Genomic DNA, 22,234 nt, shown 5'->3' on the forward strand with positions numbered 1-22,234 from the left:
AGTCTGAAGTGGAACTTTATTTTTTAACATATCTTCTGTAGTTGTGAGTAAATGGTAGTCATCTGTTTCTTGGCTTCTTTAGTTATTGGACCAAATCACCCCAACAAGTCCTCGGGTAGTCAGGTGTAATCGGGTTTGGTTTTTAACATGCTTTTAAAGTAAGGAAATAAATACAATCGAGGCTTGTAGAAGGTGATCATTAGAGAATGGGCCTTGGTCCCATAACTTTAAAGTAATAGCCCCATTATGGAGAGGGGGGGGCGATGATTTTTTAACCGTTCCTTGCATTGATGTTGTAAGGTAGAGGGGATTCGCGGGCAGGTTGGGCATTTCAGTAAAAGCTTTTCCAGCAGCCATTTAACCTCCATTTATGAAGAAATAAAGCGAAATTGATGCTGATTTGGGCCTGCTTTGGGGGATATTTTTGTTCCATAAAAGCCCTTTTGCTTGCAATTTGCTGAGCTGCCCTGTCACATCAGAAAGGGCTGCTGTTGATAAAGATAAAGCTTTATGGCCACGATATTTGCTGCTAACAGCAACCTAATGCAGCATTTTCATTTTTGTGCAATTAATGTTAACGTCTGCTACGAAAATTGTCATTAAATACCATTTTAAAATCCATTCAATTTGCATATGCAAAGCCCATTTACCATCACAGAAGATATAGCTGGTACTTCATCACATCCTTTCCCTGAAATTGCAGCCACCCGGTTTTATAGCAATTTAAGATTTTTTTTTTTTAGAGTTTTTTTTTTTTAAACTCCATGATCTGTATATTGACACATGCTCATTCACACCTCAAGAATTTTATTTTATTTTATTTATTTTATTTTATTTTTTTTGCGGTACGCGGGCCTCTCACTGTTGTGGCCTCTCCCGTTGTGGAGCACAGGCTCTGGACGCGCAGGCTCAGCGGCCATGGCCCACGGGCCCAGCCGCTCCGCGGCATGTGGGATCCTCCCGAACCAGGGCACGAACCCGTGTCCCCTGCATCGGCAGGCAGACTCTCAACCGCTGCCACCAGGGAAGCCCCTGGAATTTGATTTTTTTTATTATATATTTTAAAATCATTTATTTATTTTTGGCTGTGTTGGGTCTTCGTTGCTGTGCAGGGGCTTTTCTCTAGTTGTGGAGAGCGGGGTCCACTCTTCATTGTGGTGCGCGGGCTTCTCATTGCGGTGGCTTCTCTTGTTGCAGAGCACAGGCTCTAGGCACGCAGGCTTCAGTAATTGTGGCTCACGGGCTTAGTTGCTCCGCGGCATGTGGGATCTTCCCAGACCAGGGATCGAACCCGTGTTCCCTGCATTGGCAGGCGGACTCTTAATCACTGCGCCACAAGGGAAGCCCACAATTTAAGATTTTTATATTGAAAGCTAGATGATAATGGATGTCCTTTCTGAGCCCAGCTGACTTAAGATTTTCCATTGTATGTAGAATAATGCAGCCCCAGGACCAGAAACTCTGGGGGATCACGCTGTACCTCAAGCCCCAAGGAGGCGAGATATGGAAGAAAGAGCATGGGACAGGGAGTCCACCAGCCTAGCTTGAGATCTGGCTTTTGTCTGGTCACAACTTGCTGTGTGACCTTGTGAAAATCTCTTCGCCTCTCTGAGCTTCTATTTTCCTGTTTTAAAGAGGGTCTTCAAACCAAGTGATTCCTAATGTGCTATGTGTTCTAATATCTCATATTTTTAAACCTAAGTACACTAGATTAAGAATACAGGCCAAGCTGTGCTGTGAAAAATTTGTGTGAGCTTGTGGACGTCAATTAATCTCTCCATGACTCAGCTGGATAAGTAACCCTGCCTACTTCCCGCACAGGTTTTTTTTTTTAATTAAAAAAAATCTTTTTAATTTTTTTTTTTTTTTTCTGGTACGCGGGCCTCTCACTGTTGTGGCCTCTCCCGTTGCAGAGCACAGGCTCCGGACGCGCAGGCTCAGCGGCCATGGCTCACTGACCCAGCCGCTCCACGGCATGCGGTATCTTCCCGGACTGGGGCACGAACCTGTGTCCCCTGCATCGGCAGGCGGACTCTCAACCACTGCGCCACCAGGGAAGCCCCTTTTTAATTTTTTTATTGAAGTATAGTTGATTTACAATGTTGTGTTAGTTTCTGGTTCATGGCAAAGTGATTCAGTTGTACATATATACATATGTATATTCTTTTTCATATTCTTTTCCATTATGGTTTATTACAGGATATTGAATATAGTTCTCTGTATACAGTAGGACCTTGTTGTTTATCTATTTTATATATAGTAGTTTGTATCTGCTATTCCCAAACTCCTAATTTATCCCTCCTCTACCCCCTTTCCCCTTTGGTAACCATAAATTTGTTTTCTATGTCTGTGAGTCTGTTTCTGTCTTGTAAATAAGTTCATTTGTATCCCATTTTAGATTCCACATATAAGCGATGTCATGTGATATTTGTCTTTCTCTGTCTGACTTGCTTCACTCAGTATTATCATCTCTAGGTTCATGCATGTCGCTGCATTTGCATATTTCATTCTTTTTGATGGCTGAATAGTACTGTATTCCTTTGTATACATATACATCTTTTTATTTTCTGAATTTCTTTCTTTTTTGTGAATTTTATTTTATTTATTGATACAGCACGTTCTTATTAGTTATCTATTTTATACATATTAGTGTATATATGTCAATCCCAATCTCCTAATTCATCCCACCCCGCCAAGCACCGCTTTCCCCCCTTGGTGTCCATACATTTGTTCTCTAAATCTGTGACTCTATTTCTACCTTGCAAACCGGTTCATCTGTACCATATTTCTAGATTCCACATATATGCATTAATATACGATATTTGTTTTTCTCTTTCGGACTCACTTCACTCTGTATGACAGTCTCTAGATCCATCCACATCTCTACAAATGACCAAATTGCGTTCCTTTTTATGGCTGAGTAATATTCCATTGTATGTACCACATTTTCTTTATCCATTCGTCTGTCTATGGACAATTAGGTTGATTCCATGTCTTGGTTATTGTAGACAGTGCTGCTATGAACATGGGGCTGCATGGGGTTTTAGTGACAATGAAATGAAATTGACGTAGAGACAGAACATACCCTGAGAATCCCAGAATGCCAGTGACTGCCTTAATATCCTATTTACAGATGAGGAAACAGAAGCCCTGGAGGGAAAGAGAGTTGGGAACAAAGGTGGGACGAAAAGCCCGGGCGACTCCTCCTGGACACCATGCTGTCTTCAAGACACTGGTGACCAGTATGGACCAGTCTAGTGGTCACACAGCTGCGGCTCTGTCCCTCTGCACTCCAGGCAGTCCTGGAGAACCTTGCCTTGCCTCGAGGGATCGACTTGGGCATTATTTCAAAGGTGGGAGAAGGACAGTATACAGATGATTAGTTAATCTGGCCCAGAAGTGACTTTCCAATGTGTCTCTAGTGCCACCTTTCAGGTTTTGAGGGCTGATGAACAGCAATGAACAAACAGCCTTTCTGCTGAGAGAGATGTGCGTAGAGTTTGAGGCCAGGGAGGTGGGAAAGCTTACCAAAGAGAGGAAGCTGAGCTGAGCTTTGATGAGCAAGTAGATTCTACCAGGTAGGACGCTGAGAAAGGCAGAGGGAAAAGCATACAAAGGTATGGTGGGAAACACTGCGGGAAACACCGTGGCAGTTCCTCAAAGAAATAAACATAGAATTCCCACGCAATCCAGCCATTACCCTTGTGGGCATATACCCAAAAGAATTGAAAGCAGGGACTCAGGCAGATAGCGTACACCCATGTTCATAGCAGCATTATTCACAATAGCCAAAAAGTGGAAATAATCCAAGTGTCCATCAAGGGATGAGTGGATAAACAAAATGTGATCAAGGGATGAGTGGATAAACAAAATGTGATATATACACACCATGGACTGTTATTCAGCCTTAAAAAGGAAGGGAATTCTGATCCATACTGTCAGGACAACATGGATGTACCTTGAGCACCTTATGCTAAGTGAAATAAGCCAGATATAAAAGGACAAATACTGTATAATTCCACTTATATGAGGTCCCTAGAGTAGTCGAATTAATACAGAAAGAAAGTAGAGGGTGGTTACCAAGAGCTGAGGGGGTGCGAAATAGAGGGTTACTGTTTAATGGGTACACGGTTTCAGTTTAGGATGAAGAAAAAGTGCTAGCGATGGACGGTGGTGAAGGTCGTGCAGCAATCTGGATGTACTTAATGCCCTTGAACTGTACACCTAAAAATGGTCAATCTTACGTATATTTAACCACAGCAAAAGATGATTAGAAAAAATAAAATAAGAAATAAAGGAAGCCTCACCTCCCCCCAAAAAGTTGAGTAGCACAGCCAAAGGAAGGCACCGGTCCCGGACCAGTGGGTTGGGATGGGAAAGGACTGGAGATAGACTGTCAATGGCCTTGCATGTGGGCAGGGCAGGGCAGTGCCACACAGATGGACACCAAGATACAGGCTTAGTCTCAGGTGTCACAGATGGGACTTGGGGCAGCTGGAGGCCCCAGGCCGTTCACTGCTGGCTGACAGCACTGCTATTTATCTGTACAATGTAATGTACAAATATCAGTGATTTTTGTAATGCTTGTGTTGTGACGTAATATGGGTTGGGAAGCCCTGTTGTACTGGACATTTGCTGGTTTTGCCTGCTAGCGTGTTCTGTTCTTCTCCTTCTGGATCAGAACCTCTATTTCTGCATCTTTTCCACCATCAGCCCCTGTACATCGTGGGGACTGATCCCAACCACGCCCCCTCCAAGGAGGGGCAAGGGATCAAGCCTGGCCAATCAGAGCACCAGAATCCCCCGGCCTCAGTAATTGGTGCAGAGGCAAAAGTGTGACCCAGGCCTGGCCAATCAGTGTAGGTCACAATTTCTACTCACTCCTTTGGTTGGTTCAGGGATAAGCACGCTACTGAAGTTGGACCAAAGAATCTTAATCTCAAGGCTTTTGTAGTTCCTACACCACTCCCACTGGGGTCGCTAAAAGTGTAGGATGTAAGAATGGAACCGATTCTGGCCATTTTGCCACACGAGGGAGAAGCCTGTCGGAGAACGGAGCCCAAACTGGGAAGCACAGCCAGGTCATGGAGAGACATACCCAACGCTGGTGACATTGCCTGATTGCCTAGATCCAGCTATGCCTGAAGCGCTACCTTTTCAATCATATGAGCCAATAAATTCCCCTTAAAAAAAATCAAAGTCGTTTGAGTTGAGACTTGATTACATGCAACCACATTCTACTTTTATAGAATGTCATGCATTCCAGAGTTGGGACATGGGTCACATGTCTGCCTCTGAACCAATCACTTTGGCCGTGGTTTGTGAGCTATGCTGATTGGCCAGGCCTGGATCACTCGCCCCTCCCTGGAGTCCAGAGTCATGCTCCCACATTGTTCCCTAATTCAGTCACCACTGAGCAGCCCCCTCACCATCACGGGTGCCAGCCGTCTGGCACGGGTGCCAACCATCTTACCGTGCCCGGATCCCGAACGTCATATTCGGAGGGAGAGAGGGCGGTTCCTTCTTGAGGCGCCGGTCATCCTGGTCACTGATGCGGACGTCATTGAGCTGACGGTAATGGAAATTCTCCCGGGCAGTTACCAGGCCAGCTTCTACTGCCCCACGGTTCATGGCGATATAATTCCGGTTCAGCTCATGGGGGCAGGTAGGCTGCTGTTTAAATACATTCCAGTGTCCAATGGCTGAGGGCAGGGAGAGACAGAGCCATGGCATGGAGATCAGTCTGGGAAGTAAAGGAATCCGTGGCCTCTGACAGAGAAGAAATTGGGGCACGAATACCTTCTCATTAACCTGCAGCCTGTTGGGTGACAGCCCTGCTTGGCCCCCTGAAAGGGTGGGGTCAGGATTCCCAGAGATTCTAGACGACGCCTGAGCCTCCTTCATGGAGCTGGGTTTGCCTGGCCTTGACCTCGTTTGGGAGATCAGAGGGCTGGTCACGAGCCTGTCTATGCTTGCAGCTCAAAAGGTGCAGAGCACAGACAGTCTTGCCTGGGGACAAGGTTGCACGCTGTCTGGGGCCCTTGCTATTTCCCTGACACCTTAGACCTGGACCCTTCGTGGTCCTGTCCTTCTCGGCTAAGCAAACTGTGGTTTCCACCAGAATCGTGCTGCAGGGCAGGCCCCTCGACTCTTTTCCTGGAGGAAGTAGCCTAGGTAGAGCGTTCAAGTCCCTTTGGGCTCCAGAGGAAGCTTGCTCACCTTCAGGGACCCCTCCATCCTGCCCCCGGATGTAGAGTCCGTAATTGAAATTAATTCCAGGCAGACTGCAGCTTCTTTCCCGGGGCTTCCCAAGTTCAGCCTGTTGGGGGAAGGACAGAGAGCAAAGGTGAGCAGTGGAACCTCAGACCAACAGTATTACACTAAATTCAGTGACAGGGAGTCATCGGGTGCTGCTTTGCCCCAGGCCCTGGGGGCGACCTCGGGGCTACTAGGGTGTGGAACGCGAGCCCTCCCTGAGATGAGCGCTAACTGTTGTTGGGCGTTGAGACACCTTGGGGAAGCCTGCCTGCTGTGCTACTGCTCAGGGGCGGGTGAGGAGAGCAGAGTCAGGAGGACCCTCGTGGCAGGGGGCGGTCGGGACCGAGGCCTTGAGGGAGGACGTGCATTTGTGCAGCAGGAGAGAGGGGTGGCACGGACCCCGCACTAAGCAGCCGTATTTGGGGTCCAGCCCAGATCTGGCAACCTAGAGCTGGAAATGATGTATCTTGCAGATGGACGGAAAGACCTGGTTCACGGAGACTCACCTGGGGCCACCCTTGAGGGAGGGGGCATCTTTCCTCCCTAACCCTTCATTCCTACTGGGGATGGCTCAAATCATCGTCACTGGAGCTGCCTCCTTGGATGTCACCTGAGGGTGTGGGGATACGGTGCCAAGGCCCACTGTCACCCTCCTGGCGGCTGGACCGCCATTCTCACTCTTTGGGTCTCTGGTCAACCCCTTAACCCTCCAGAAGGGGTTTGTAGGGATGAAATTGCTCTATGATCAACCACATCATTTCCCCCATTGTACAGGTGGGGAAGCTGAGACCCAGAGTGGCGGGGTCACGATCCATGGCTCCTAAAGGCTGGGGCTGGATGTCAAATGCAGTTGTGTTTGGCTTCGGGGTGAAGCTCTTAAGCATGATGCTGCACTGCCTCTCTTTAGACTAGCAGCTCCCTGAGCTCAGAGGTCCTGTCCTGTACGGTGCTTAGATCGTTGCTCTTCATCAACGGACACCCGCTGAGGTCTGTGCTCCAGACACAACACTGGGTTCTTCATATGCCTCTCCTCCTTAGTCCTCACAGCTGCCCTTTGAGGCAGCCCATCACTGCCCCCATGTCTCAGATGGGGAAGCTGAGGCACAGAGAGGTCAAGACAGGTTGCACGAGGCCACATGGGACAAGAAGTGGCAGAGCTGAGATTTGAACCCAGGCTGTGTCTCCAGCCCACATTCAAATCCGCCTGCTAAAGAGATACCAGCCAGGTGTGTGACGCTCCCGGTACCATCAGGCCCCTGGGGACCATGGACCTTACTGAGCTGGGTGGGTGCAGCTGCTCCTCCCACCCCCATGGGCCCCAGGCAGTGGGCTCCCAGTTGCAGGGTGTTACATCTCCCAGGACATTCCTGGCTCTGGCCTCACCAAAGCCTGTCCAGAGAGTCTGGTGGCTCCGGGCTCACCCTTTCTCCTTTTCCCATCAATCTCTCTCCCCTTTTCTCTGGCTCCCGGAGACCTGGGCGTTTAGAGTTGGATGATGCGGGACCACCCATAATGGCTCATCACTGTCTTGGGGGAAACCCCTCCCTTGGGCTGGCAGTCTGGGCCCCGCACCCTCCAACCCTATCCACCTCTGCAGCTTTGCCTTCCTGGGTACTCCACGTGGTCCTGAGAGTTAGGCACAATAGAGCACTCCCCACCCCTGAAGGGTCTGCCGGAGTCCCGGCCTCTTTTGCTCCTGGCCTGCCCCTCCCCTTTCTGGTTCTTATTCTTCAAGCTCTCTGGACCCCTGGGGCTCACTGTGGCCTCTCCCTCATCTGGGTCTGGTAACACTTACTATCCATTCTATTCATTTGGGGCTTAGAACTGAAATGATCTTCTCAGTTTCCAGGAATGCACATGCCGGGCCAGCCTGCCTGGAATATAATATCCTACACAGCCTTCTAATGGCTTCTATTGACTTCTTTTTCCTGGTGGCACATAACAGGCGTTCTATAAATGCCTGAGATTAAAAACCACTTCCTTTGGGAAGCCCTCCCGGGTTGCCCTCAGTACAGGCAAACTTCCTTGTCTATGGCACCATAGGGCCCTGAGCTCCACCTTTAGGGCACTTTCAAAATTACGCAGTAGAACCTGCTTCAGCATGGACTGGCCGTTACAAAATGGTGCTCAGTGAAGAAGCCAGTCACAAAGGACCACATATTGTATGATTTCATTTACAAGAAATGTCCCGAATAGGCAAATCCATAGAAACAGAAAGTGGATTAGTGGTTGCCCATGGCTGAGATGGAGAGGGGAATGGAATGATTGAGGCGTGATGGTTAAGGGGTATAAGGCTTCTTTGGGGGTAATGAAAATGTTCTAAAATTGCTTGTGGTGCTGGTTCCACAATCCTGTGTATATGCTGAAAGCCATTGGATCCTATACTTTAAATGGGTGAATTGTATAGTATGTGAATTACATCTCAGTAAAGCCATTAAAGATTACAAGGTAGTGTGATTAAGTCATTAATTGTGTGATGATCAGTTTAATGTCTGTATCCCTCGGTAGACTGTCTGCTAAGTCTTTCTTTCCTTCTTCCTTCCTTCCATCCTTCCTTTCCTTCCTTCCTTCCTCTCTTTCTTTCTTTCTTTCTCCCTTCCTTCCTTCCTTTTTCCCTTCCTTCCTTTTAAGGTTAATTATTTTAAAAATAGACTTTAGGGCTTCCCTGGTGGCACAGTGGTTGAGAGTCTGCCTGCCGACGCAGGGGACGCGGGTTCGAGCCCTGGTCTGGGAGGATCCTGCATGCCACGGAGCAACTGGGCCCGTGAGCCACAACTACTGAGCCTGCGTGTCTGGAGCCTGTGCTCCGCAACAAGAGAGGCCACGACAGTGAGAGGCCCGCGCACCGCAATGAGGAGTGGCCCCCGCTCGCCACAACTAGAGAAAGCCCTCGCACAGAAACGAAGACCCAACACAGCTAAAAATACAAATAAATATATAAGTAAAATAGACTTTATTTTTAGAGCAATGTAAAGTTCACTGCAAAATTGAGCAGAAGGTACAGAGATTCCCCACATGCCACATAGTTTTTATTCTCACCCCTCTTTTCCAAAGAGATCAGCAGAGAACAGATGCTAGTGAAGAGGGGCTGAATGAGTGAATGAATGAATGAACTGCCTCCTTGGAGACTCTGGCAGCTCTTTCCTACACACTGCCTCATCCTTTTTCTCCCTCTTCCTTCTCATCCCAGATCCCAGGCCTTCACCTCCCTCGAGAGCTGAGAGTTCTGGGGTTCAGGTAGGGGCCCTGGCTGGGTGCTTTGTTTGCACTTCCTTCCGTGTGATTCACTCTGAGCTGCAGGCAAAGCCCTGACTCCTCATTTGTTCATGAAAATGATCTGGCCTCTCCGGTGAGGTGACGGCAAGGGAAGCTAATTAAAATGTGACTTCTCCGGGAGAGGCCCCGCCTCCCTCTGGCAGGTGCAGGTGGGCAGAAGTCCAGCTCGCAGAGGAACGACAGACTCAGCGGCTGCCACTGGGCGGGGCCTGGTGGTGAAGGAGGCACGGAAGCAGGCGGGTGCCTCAATCTCCACGCTTTTTAGTGAGGGTTGCCTAGGAAGCAACGACGGCCAGAAATACTGAAGCCTCGGGCTGCAAAGGTCATCCCAATGGGAAAGTCGCTCATTCGTTCGCTGCACAAATATTTATTTTGTATCTCCTCTGCACCAAGCTCTGTGCCAGGAGTTCTAAGGTGAACAAAGCAGACACATACTGCCCCCTGCCCTTATGAAATTCCTTATCTTGCTAAAAGGACAAACTGAACAAGTAATGACAACCAAGGCCACCAGAGGGTTTGATAGGAGAACACAGACTGCCTCTAGCTCTAAAAATGTGTGAGTCTATAGAATGAGAGAAGGTATTTGCAATACATATATCTGACAAAGGGCTGTTATTCATCATATATAAAGAGCTGCTACAAATCAATAAGAAAAAGGCAGACGATCCTATAGAAAGACTTGAATAGAAAGAGCAAAAGACTTGAATAGGCGCTTTATTAAGGGGATGTCCAAGTGGCCAGGACCCATATGTCAAGGTGCTCAACCTCTGAGAAGTACAAAATAAAAAACTTGATGATATTGGTAAAGACATGAACCGGAACACTCATGCTCTTGGTGGGAATGTAAATTGGTACAACCACTGCGGAAAACCATTTGGCAGTATCTATGAAAGCTAAACATATGCTTACTGATAACCCAACAATTCCCTCCTGGACACCCAGCAGAAATGAGTGCCCAAGTCCACCCAAAGGGATGTCTGAGAATGCTCGTAGCAGCTCAGTTTGTGATAGCCAAGCACCGGAAACTACCCAAATAGCCATCCCACGTGGATTAAAAAAAAAAATGGTGACATATTCATTCAATAGAACACTCTATAGGGGTGGTTCTCAACTGGGGGCAATTGTGGCCCCCCCGCCCCCACCGAGGACATTTGCCCGTGTCTGGAGACGTTTTTGGTTGTCACAGCTAGGAGGCAGTACTACCCTCCCTCCAGTGGGTGGAGGCCAGGGATGCTGCGAAACATCCCACAATGCACTAGACAGGCCCCACTGCCAACAACAAAGAGTCATCTGGCCCCAAATGCCAATAGGTTAGGAACTGCTCAATGGCACCGGGAGTGAGAGAACAGCTCTACACAACCACCTGGGTGGTTCTCACACAAATGTGGGACAGAAGGAGCTGGACACACAAGGCAGGCACTGCTCCATGCCAGTGACGTTCAAACACAGCATGACTAATGTCTGGTTTCGGAAGTCGGGAGGGTGGGTACCATGGGGGTGGGGACGGTGGCTGCAAGCAGCACAAGGAGTCTTCGGGGGCACTGGTCCTGTTTCCCGACCTGATGTGGGTGCCCCTCACACCCCGCGGTCCTGCCCCCCCCCCCCGCCCTCCCTCAGAGCGCATCCGTCTGCAAGGCGGCCACGTGTCACAAGAGCGGTGGAGTCCTGACATTACCGTCATGCTTGAAATTCCACCCTTGGTAGTTTGATCCTTTAGGTTTGGGCCGTGTGTCTCAGAGTCCCTGCGTTAACATGTGAACGCCCTAGAGGAGCAGTGTATTCACCCATTACCAGCTCAGCTGCCCGATGAGATAAGCCGACTGACCCCGCCCTGGTGCCGCCACCACCGACCACAGCAACACCGTAATCATGGCGACCGTGGGCCAGGCTCCACAGGGGCGCTTCACTGCCCCCCAGGGTACCACTAACGCATAAAGCAGCCCTGGAAACTACACGGGTTTTCGGGTGGGAAAGGGAGGTCCAGACAGCTGTAGGGGCTTGTTTGCCCAAAGCCTCCCAGCTAATGAGTGGCCAAGGGTGGACTTGAACCCACATCTGACTCCACGCAGTTTTCGCTGCCTCTTGGCGCGTAGCCGCAACTGCCCGGGACTCTCCATTGTTTTGTCCTGTGCGCGGACTTTAGCTCTGCAGACTGGATTTTGCTCACGCAGAACAGGTGCATCTGACTTGTTCGCACGGTGCCCTCCACACCCACAGAGGACGTAAGTAGCCTTCTGCCCAGGAGAGCCCCAGCGACAGGAGGCCGTTTGATGTACAGACTGTGCATTATGGGAAGAGCTGTCATTTCAGTGACCTAGACACGGGACAGCTGAGTCATGCCTGGGTCAGGGCTGGAAAGGAGAGAAGATCCAGATCTTGGATTGGCATTTTGGGGAGAGAGCCAACCTGAGGAAGATCCCAGGGGGACAGCCAGTGAGAACAGGAGTGCTGAGGGTTCTCCCAGGGGCTCCCTGGAAGCAGCAGAGAGGATCCAGCCAGAGGTGGGAGGGCCCGGCACCGACCCTGGGCTTCCCTCCCCAGCTTGTCCAGAGGGGCTTTCCAGAAGCCTACAGAGAATAGCTGCCTGGCAGAGGAAACTACACGTCTCTGGGCAACTCAGGGACCAGCTAAGGACTGATAAACAGGTGCTCAGAGGAGCTTCTGACCCTGAACTTCTAGATGCAAGCAAACTGGCTGTGAAACTGATGAGATGTGGCCACAAATCTCAGCTTTGATTGGCCACCTGAGTCCCACGGGTAGCCTGCCCCTCCAGCCCACAATAGGATGAGAGGTGGCTCTCAGCTGGAATGTCCAAAGTTCCTGGGGCAGATGGCACAGTTTTGGGGTCGTGTGAAGGCTGAGAGCACCCTCCCTGCCCAGGGATCCCTGGGAACCACCTTGTTCTCTTTACTACAGAAGTAAAGAAAGAAACGAGGAAGAGAGTGAACATTAATTGGGCACCTCCTTCGTGCAAGGCTGCTACGCCCCGTGACCTCATTTAGCAAACACTTTTATTGAGCACTTACTATGTCCTGAGAGCGTTTCTTGCTTCACCCCGAACTCTGCCAACCTCACTGGGAGGTTGTTTTCCCACTTGACGGTTGGGAAAACTGAAACTTAAAGAGGTTCACACTTGCCCAAAGGCACCCAGGTAGTAAATGGAAGAGCTGGTGTTAAACCCAGCCCTCTGACCTCATAGCTCTGTGCTCACCTACAGTGGCCCCTCACAACATCTCTATAACGGAGGCCACGTGGTCACCACGAGACAGGGGGAAATTGAGTCTCAGAAAGGGATGGGATGGTGGATCCCTTTCAGCCCCCAAATGTAAGCCCTCCCTGTTTCTTATGGCTGAATTCTAAGACACCTCGTGCACATCCTCAAGGTCTTTTCAGAGGCATACCTGAGCTTTGCACAAAGGGGAATTGTGAGATATTGGAAGCTATTCAAATCTGGCCTACTAGCTGGAGTCCCTTGTTGTTGAGGTGTTAGAATCAAGAGGCCAACGCAGGAGAAAAACCCCAGCTCTGAGCCTGGCCACCCCGCCCTTCTCAGCTGCTTTCAGATTGTGCCTTTTTCTGAGTTTCCTCTGTCACAAAGTGGCTTGGCTAGCATACAGCTCTGGGTGACAGCTGTCCCCATCAGCAGACAGCTTCATTAAACCTCATTAAGATGTCATCCCTCGCTGCCTTATTTCCCGTCTCTCAGCTCTAATTAAAACCATCTCGCTCCCTGTCCCAGGGGGTCCTGGGATTCTCTGGGCTCCTTCTGCACGGCAGCTCCCTCCACTACCCAACATCGAGGAACAAGCCTTGGAAACCTGCAGTGGGAACTGGGTCGGGCAGGCAGCCCCTGGCCCGGAAGTCCTCTTGGAGCAGCCCGTCACCAGCATCAGGACCGCTGGGGCTTTCCAGAGGCAAGTACCAGTGGCGTTTCCCACTAAAGTCACCTGAGACCCAGGAAGGAGGACCCCTATCCCCAGAGCCGCGCCAAAGCCCATTTTCCTGGGACAACTTCAGAACAAGTGACCCAACCCTGCAACTCCGATCTAATGATTTCCCACCTCATATACTTTTAAAAAGTCTTAACTTGCCCCCATTTCCCACCAAAGAGGTGAAAATGGGTGAAATTAACTGGCTTGGTTTCTTGGACGGTCTGAACTGGATCTCACTCTGGACAAACGAGCTGGTGGTCATTTCCAAGATGGGTTTTAGATCTGTCTGGGAGCGTGATGCCTGGGCTCTAGACCAATCTTAGGTGTTCATGTATGAGGACTAAGCCCCATGAAGGAAGCACTCCCACCTCCTGGCAGCCACAGAAGAGTGTAGCTCACTTAACCCTCTCGTCCAGAGTCTAAACTAAATGTATGTTTGCTCGACAGTTGAGAAGCCTCCGCTCGCTTTCCCACATCCTATTAAAGCGTAGTTCCATGAAATCCCACAGTTATTGCCTGGTGGTTATTAAATAAATATCTGTATACGGCTCTGCCCACGCACGCACATTGCACACATGTCCCATCTCGCTCATGGAGGGGGAGTTCATTATTATAAAACAACTTAAGACCCTCGAATGAAAAGCACAATATAAATGCAAATTGTGATCACGATTAGCATAGAGGATATTTATTTATTTCCATAATGAGAACGTCAGATAAACAATCATGTGAAATAAGGTGCATTATGCATCAAAGGACTCCGGCGTTGTCTCAGAAGCCGGATTCTTTGAACGATGTGCATTGTGTGAGTGGCAGTTGAACATCGCATAATGATACTGAAAAGCCATACACCAGAAGACCACATCCATATATGATCAAAGGCATATAAAATAACGTTAAGTGAAAAAAAAATCAGCAGGATTCAAAAATTTACATACACTATTGTTACAACCATGTAGAAAAAATTCATTGAAAAAATACCAGAAGGAAACATAACAACGTAAGTGACTGTGTGAGGATGTGTCCTTGGAGGTGCAGCCTTTGGGCAGGGGCAGGGTGGGGGGGGGGGGCGCAGGTGATGGGTACTGAGATTTTTACTTTTCTAATTAAAAAAGTCAAAAGGCAGAGTTAAAGCCAAAGTTTCTATTTCCTATATTCCTGCCAAGGGCCAAAGTTAAGGTTCTTCTTCTACGTCATCAAGTTTATAATGGGGGCTGAGCTGGCTGCCGCTGGGTCAGGGGAGGAAAGGGAGGGGAGGGGAGAGCCGCAGGTCCAGCAGGAGGATACCAGAAACTAGCCTGTTAATGTCTCAGAGCTGAGACCTCGCTCTGCCACTTCCTGTGTGACCTTGGGCAAGTCACTTGAATCGTCTGGTCCCCTTTCCTCACCTGTAAATCCTCCCCAGGCCAAGGATTGGAGCCCAGTATCCAGTGGCCTCCGTTACTGCTGTCACTGTCGGTATTACTAGACCAGCTCACCAGCTCAGGACAAGGGGAGCCCCAGGCAGTGCAGACACTTCTCCGGGCCCCACTGCGCCTGCCCGGCACACCACTCGGCCGGCCCCTGCCTGGTCCCCACGACCCAGGGCTGCCTGTGTTTTGCCACCTGCCTGGCTTTTCCGTCCTCCCCGGGGCAGCCCTGGCTCCCTCGGTGCTGCCAGAACCGCTACTGCAGCTGATGTATGGCCCTTGCCGCGTGAGGCAGTCACGGTGACAGGGCCCCGGCGTTCTCTCCCCTCCCCCTCGACAGCTTGAAACCCGCTCCTTCATTTGCATTTACATGATCTCGCTGTGCAGCTTATGAGATCGAGAGATTTATTTGCTACTTAGCTTGATGTTTGATTACACTCCGAGAAGGCAGCGGGCAGCAAAGTGCGCGGATGCCTCGCTCTGAGCCCGCGGCCTCAGGGGGCCAGTAACTCAACCGCAGGTTTAGGTGAATGAGGGGAAACGCACAGCCTTTCGAAAAAGGCAAACATGAGAGGTTGGAAGGAACAAACACCATGATCTGGATTTTTTTTTCTTTTAAAAAAGCAATGGGGGCTTCCCTGGTGGCGCAGTGGTTGGGAGTCCGCCTGCCGATGCAGGGGACGCGGGTTCGTGACCCGGTCCGGGAAGATCCCACATGCCGCGGAGCGGCTGGGCCCGTGAGCCATGGCCGCTGAGCCTGCGCGTCTGGAGCCTGTGCTCCACAACGGGAGAGGCCACAACAGTGAGAGGCTCGCGTACCGCAAAAAAAAAGAAAGCAATGAAAAGTGGCTAGGGCTCACCTGATTATGAACAGACCCAAGCCACTCTCAAGAGGTAGCTCACTGTCCTGGGAAAGGAACTCCCAGAAACTTCCTCCTGGGTAACAGCAGAAGCCCCTAAAAGAGATGGTACCTCCGCTGTTGGGAGGTGATGAGGATGGACTCCTTCTTACAAGTATGGCTCTCGAATTGGGACGTCAGGATCCACATGGGCTCTGTCAATTACACCTGCGTGATCTTGAAACAGTCACTCAACCTATCTGGGCCCCAAGTTCCTGATCTGTAAAACGGGGGAAACAGCACAACATCTTAGGTCTGTGGCTGAGATGAGTAAACAAGATGATCTCGGCACCAGAGTGGATCCGGAGAGGATGCCCAGTAAATGGAGCTGTTATGGGCAAGACTGGCCATTTTCTGAACACACAAGGGATAAAGCTAAACGCCCTGATGGAGAGAAATCACCGGGGTAATGCTTTGCTCAGTGTCACTCGCCTGTTTCGTGCGTTACCCACTGTGTGGGGTTTAATCCCAGCCCCCAGCCCCCAGCTCTGGGAACGCACAGCTGGGGCGTGCTTAAAGAAGGTAGACTCAGTTTCCTAACAGTCTGAGCCGGGCATAATTAGCAGCTTTATTGGCTAATTGCAGATTGGCTGCTGCCTGCCTACGGTTCATCCCACTCCAGCTCCAAACAGAAATCATTTGGCAACTTACCGGGACTTTACAGTTTGATGTGTACAAACACAAGTTTGGGGCCAAATGCCCAGGTTGGAATTCTGGCTTCTCAACTCTGTGTGACCTTGAACAAGCTGCTGAACCTCTGATCCCCAGTTTCCTCACCTATAAAATAGGTAGAATGGGGGTACCCAGCTCGGAGGGTTGTTGGAGCATTTCGTGATGCAGGGGGAGTTCTCAGCAGAGGGCCTGGGAAGTTCTCAATGAGAAACAGTCATACTAGCCGGTGGATGTCATTAGCCTGTCCACTGGGGGGAACTATCAGCGACTCTGTCTCCATTTGTGTGAACAGAGAACTAGCTATAAAATTGATGGCTCCTCGAAAACTTAAACGTCAAAGTACTGTGTGACCCAGAAATTCTGCTCCTAGATATAAACCCAAAGGAACTGAAAACTGGTGTTCAAACTAATATGTGTACATGCATGTTTACAGCAGCATTTTTCACAAGGGCCAAAAGGTGGAAACCACCCAGATGTCCAGCAGCTGGTTAATGGAAAAAATGTGGTCTATCCATATACGGTAGAATATTAGTCAGCCATAAAAAGCAATGAAGTCCTCACACATGCATGAACCTTGAAAACATACGCTAAGGGAGAGAAGCCAGATGACAGAGGCCACATAATGTGTGATTCCACTTACATGAAATGTCCAGAATAGTTAAATCCACAGAGACAGAAAGCAGATAGTGATTGCCAAGGAATGGGGGGAGGGGAGAATGGCAGCGACTGCTTAGTGGCTGCGAGATTTCCTTCTGGGGTGATGAGCATGTCTTGGAATGAAATAGAGAGGGTGAGTGCACAGCATTGTAGAGGTGCTAAATGCCACCGAAACATACATTGAAAAAATGGCTAACAGTTGAGGGCTTCCCTGGTGGCGCAGTGGTTGAGAGTCCGCCTGCCGATGCAGGGGACGCGGGTTTGTGCCCTGGTCTGGGAAGATCCCACATGCCGCGGAGCAGCTGGGCCCATGAGCCATGGCCGCTGAGCCTGGGAGAGGCCACAACACTGAGAGGCCCGCGTACTGCAAAAAAAAAAAAAAAAAAAAAAAAAAAAAAAGTTTAATAGTTAATTTTATGTAAATTTTGCCTCAATAAAAAGAAAAATGAATACGTCCACAGGAGAGGTATGCCATGCCTCCCATCCGAGCAATTTAGGAAACTCCTCTCTCTCTCTTCGGGATGGGAGAGGAAAGAAATGCAAATGAAGTGGCTGCTGTCTCGCTTGGGACAACGTGGTTGGAAGACGTTGCTCAGCTTCAAGGAGATGAGACCCGGTGGAGGTGGATTGCGGGGCTGCGGGACCATTTCCCGCCCCGATCGTGTTGCTCTGATGGTCCGTACGGCAGAAGCTGGTGCAGGTGTCTTTTAGAGGCGTCTTAGAGCTTCACGAATATTTGTTTGAAACCCGAGGACCAGTGAAACCGGATGGACTCCGTTTCCCATTCTGTCCCTCCTTTGTGTGGTGTGGCCTCACTTCTGGAAGGCTGCTGTTGGGGGAAGGGGGAGAAGAAGCCCTGGCCTGCGGGTCCAGAGACCTGGATGCTCATGGCCGGTTTCTCCTCTCCTCCCTAGGCCCTGCGTTTCCTGTCCCCGGGACCATGGAGGAGATCAGAGTGGAGCTCAGAGAACCTCAGGTGGATGCAAAGGACAGCCTCCCGGAACACAAAGCCCGCATCCTGAGTCGGCCAGACGGCCGCTGGGAGACACCCTTTATTTATGGGGGTCTCCGTGTCAGACTTCTTTGGAAGAAAGCGTTCTTCGATTTTAAGAAAACTATGAAATCACTCAAGTAGGCCGTCTCAGAGGTCCTCTCCGCTTCCACCCGGTGTAGACAGATGGGAACAGAATCCAGGCTCTGATCCTTCCTCACCTCTCTGAGTCTCAGTTCCTCTTCATTCGTGAAATGGCGATAACCAACCCCACCCCAGGGTGTAATGACAAGATTTAGAAGAGATGACCGAGGTGAGGTGTCGAGCACGCAGCAGGTGCCCACCAGCTGGGAAGGGCTCCTCCTTTGCCCTCCTTCTCCCGTGTGGCACCAACAAGGGAAGGGGTACGTTTCCAGACCGTGGAGAAGGAATAGAATAAGAGGTCCCCTCTACAGAGGTAGGGCTGATGGCATAAGAAATAAATGGCGGATTCATTTGGTCATTTGGTCAGTTCAGCTACCAAGGCTCAAAGCCAGTGGGCCATAGAGGAATCAGATTTAAGAAAGAGGCTCCCTACCAAAAAGAAAAAAAAAAAAAAAAAAAAAAGAAAGAAAAAGAAAGAGAACAATCAGAGAATGATCTATGTACATTTCAAAACTTAAAACAGAAATCAAAGGAAAATGGAACTGTTTTAAGTTTTGACAGCTGCAGGGTTCATTCTGTTTGGTTACTCTATTTATGTTTTCATTTTCTTTATAGATTCATTGAAAATCGCATCATGTAATAGGGAAGAAAAATGTTCAGTGTTTTTTCACCCCGATAAACCCTTGTTCCTTCCCGAGAACAGATGAAAACGCCAGCTCTAGTGACTTTTGTTTTGATGTATATTTCATAATATCTCATTGATTGTAAGTTTTATTTCCATGTCAATAAAAAACTGGTATTGTAATAAGTGAGAAGGAGTTTAACACAAAGTGGCAGCTGACCTGTTAGCACAGCAGATCGCAGGAGGGGAGGAAGGGGCTCTCAAATGAAGCCGGTTGATAAGGACGGCTGCGGATTCCAGCACAAAGCTGGGCCGCTGCAGAACAGGGTCCTACCTCTCCCCTGTCTCTGCAGCCTCGGGGTTGTCTCCTGGTGGGTTCTGGGTTGCCGTTTTATAGGACAGTGAGGCCGGGCCTTAAGCAATCCTTCTTTTATATGGCAGAGGTGGCGGCAGCCACGTACGGGGCAAAGTACACTGTGCTTGGTACCTTGGAGCTTTCAGAGACGGATGATAATCTAGCTGCGGAGGGAGGAAAAAGACATGACCGTGGGAGGCATTAACCACGAGCTCTGTTGGTGGCACTTGGACAGGAGTGTAAGAGGGAAGAGGGCTTGTGAGACTGTCCGGGGGCTTATGGGCAAGGGGGCCACCATCCAGAAGGGGAGGAGGGCAGGGGAACTCTGGGGAGAGGGGGACCAGAGAGGGGCTCAGGCACGCAGGTGATGCTGCTCAGAGCAGGCCAGAGAGTCTCTGCATCTGAGATCTCAAAGGTCAGCAGTGGCTTGGGGGTCTTATGACCACGGGGCTGTATCTTATCAATGGCCAGATGCCAGTGTAATATTAAGGGGTATGCAAAATGGGCTGAAAATCTGCTTGTTTGGGCTAAACTCTCCAGGAAGTTGAGCTACAAGGGCAAAAAGTGGAAAAGGCCAGCCTGGTCTGCTCTGAGCCCACAGGAAGGTAGGAGTTTCTGGACTCAGTGGGAGCAGCAGAACTGACAGTTTCCTGCCTTGTGACTATGACAGGTGGGCAGCAACCAGGAGGGTTGGGAGATGGGAGGCTAAAGGGGAGGATCAATCCAGGAGGGCAGCCTGGAGGAGGCTCCCTCTCCTCTTCTCTGGCCTCGGTGTTCCCGTCTGTAAAATGAGGGAGCAGAGCTAGTTGATCTCTGGGCCCCTCCGGCTCTGCCATTCTTTTTCTGGAGCATGTCTGGATCCACGTGAGTTGGATCCAGGTCATCCGAGTCTTTGGTTCAAGGACGCAGAGCAGCACAGTGGGAAAGCTTTAGGGTCATGGTCGGCCTGGTCTGGGTGTCAGTGTCAGCTCTCCCATTTGTCAGCTCATCCGTCAACCACCACCCAGTTCACAGGCCTGGTGAGAGGAGAGACCATTCAGTGCCCCGCGCATAACAGGCCTCACGAAATATCTGTGGTAGGATTGGGTGGTGATTATTATTAGAGAGAGTTGATGCTACCTGTGCCACCTCCATCAGCAGCATCTGAGCCTGGTGACCTGCCCACCTGCACTCAACCAGAATGACCAAAGCAAAGCCAACTGTGCTGCCCTGGGATGGAACTCCATCCATGGCTTCTCCGGCACAACCCCCCAGCCACTTTGAGGCCTCTTCCCGGGTTTGTAGGAGATCCTCTAGATGCTGAGCTGCACCGTGTACAATGGATGGAAAGGATTTGGAGAATGGGATGATGAAGACCTTGGATCGGCCAAACCAAGCCCTGTCCTCCAAGGCCCTCCTGTACACCCACCCACCCTTGTCTACATACAACTGAAAACGGGAAATACCAAGGCTCCGTGGTTGGCAGGGGGAATGAACCATGGGAGAGAAGGTCTGAGCTCCCCCAGAGACGTTCGGTGCAAAAGACAGCTGAGCAATATTAAGGGCTCAGGACGAGGGGCTGTGCTATGCATGATTTCATGGGCGGCTTCTCAGATGGAATAGGGCTGCATAACTCAGGTAAAGATTTTAAATATATGGCGTAATTGCTACATGTGAAGTCTGTTTGTACTTAGCTTTTAGTCTTGGAAATTAACAAGCTCTGTGCTGCTCCTCCAATTAATCATTAAAGAATTAAGAGTGAGAATATCCACTATTGTAAAAGACTCCAGTGATGATTGTCTATTCAACTTATAAAATAGACACATTTGGTGCAACTGAATAATCTTCCTCTTCTCTGCACAAAATCAGGAATACTAGTCATACTCAACGGCTGGAGTGAATGCTTACAAACTGGTATAGACTAGCCCATAATTACCAAAATGGAAAAGAACAGCATTTTGTAATGAATGACAAGCTGCTGACCGGAAATCTAATTTGGTCTAATTAAGCAGCCTTTTGTGAGGATTTGTCTCTAGATGGAAAGAGGGAGCTGAGGAGATCTAAATGCAAATGAACTCCATCACTTTGGTCTTAAAGGGCCCAGCCCTCTTCTTCATTAGATTATTAGTCCTCTCCTTGTCACCTCGACCCCTTGCCAGGCCCCACCTGCCTTGGAGGAGCCTCCCATTTCTTGTCCCTTGCCTCTCATATCTTTTCAAATAGGACACCTCGCATCGACAGAGCTGTCAGGGAGCTCTTGCTTATTCAGGAGCAAATTTTACTTTGCTCAAAGTAATAAAGGCCAATGGGGTTTTGCTTATAGAGGAATCCACTGCTGTTCTCTGAGGGTGCACCTTCTGAAGTCTGGAGGGTTGAACACACACCCAGTGCCGTCGGCACTGACAGAGCAACGGGGAAAACTGACCCTGCGGCGCAACCTGTGAGGTAGACCAGATATCCGCCTGCGTTTCCCTGGCTGCTATCTGTCTGAAGGCTTGAGGCTGGAGTGCCCACCTCTTCAGCCGATCACAGGCTCAACCATCTGACCGGGTGGGTTCTCTTTGGCCCACAGAGGATTGCAACACACATCTTGCCCCCCACACGGAGATGCTGGCACAAGCCCCTCAGTCTCATATAGAGACTTCAGGGATAAGCAGAGGCCAAATGCTTGGGTGGCATTCATGGGTTCACAAGGTCATCTTCAGGTTCAACAATTCACCAGAAGGACCCACAGAACTCATAAAAGACACTATACTCATGGCTGTGGTGTATTACAGCAGAAGGATCTAGACTAAAATCAGTAAGGGGAAGAGGTGCCTGAGGCAGGGTCCAGGAGAGACCAGCTGTCCTCTCCCAGTGGAGAGGGTTTACTTCTGATGTCAGGGACGTGTGACAATATGCACAGGATATTGCCAACCCGGGAAGCTCACCCGAGCCTGGTGTCCCTGGTTTTACTGGGAGTTGGTCGCATAGATGTGGCTGATCCCTCATGTGGTTGACCTTAGTCTCCAGCCCCTCCAGAGGCTGAGCTGATACTATG

General features: G+C 49.8%; 1 protein-coding gene across 1 annotated transcript in view; it reads right to left on the minus strand.

The window, feature by feature from the left end:
- Positions 1 to 22,234, minus strand: part of CFAP77 (cilia and flagella associated protein 77) — a 137,700-nt gene that overhangs the window by 51,740 nt on the left and 63,726 nt on the right. Inside the window, exons 3-4 of the mRNA XM_067742872.1 lie at positions 6,220 to 6,319; positions 5,474 to 5,702 (exon numbers count right to left, since the gene is read on the minus strand). Coding sequence (XP_067598973.1) covers positions 5,474 to 5,702; positions 6,220 to 6,319 — 329 coding nt within the window. The remainder of the gene's footprint in view (positions 1 to 5,473; positions 5,703 to 6,219; positions 6,320 to 22,234) is intronic.

The sequence above is a fragment of the Pseudorca crassidens genome, chromosome 7, assembly GCF_039906515.1.
Source record: "Pseudorca crassidens isolate mPseCra1 chromosome 7, mPseCra1.hap1, whole genome shotgun sequence".
NCBI classification, from domain to species: domain Eukaryota; kingdom Metazoa; phylum Chordata; class Mammalia; order Artiodactyla; family Delphinidae; genus Pseudorca; species Pseudorca crassidens.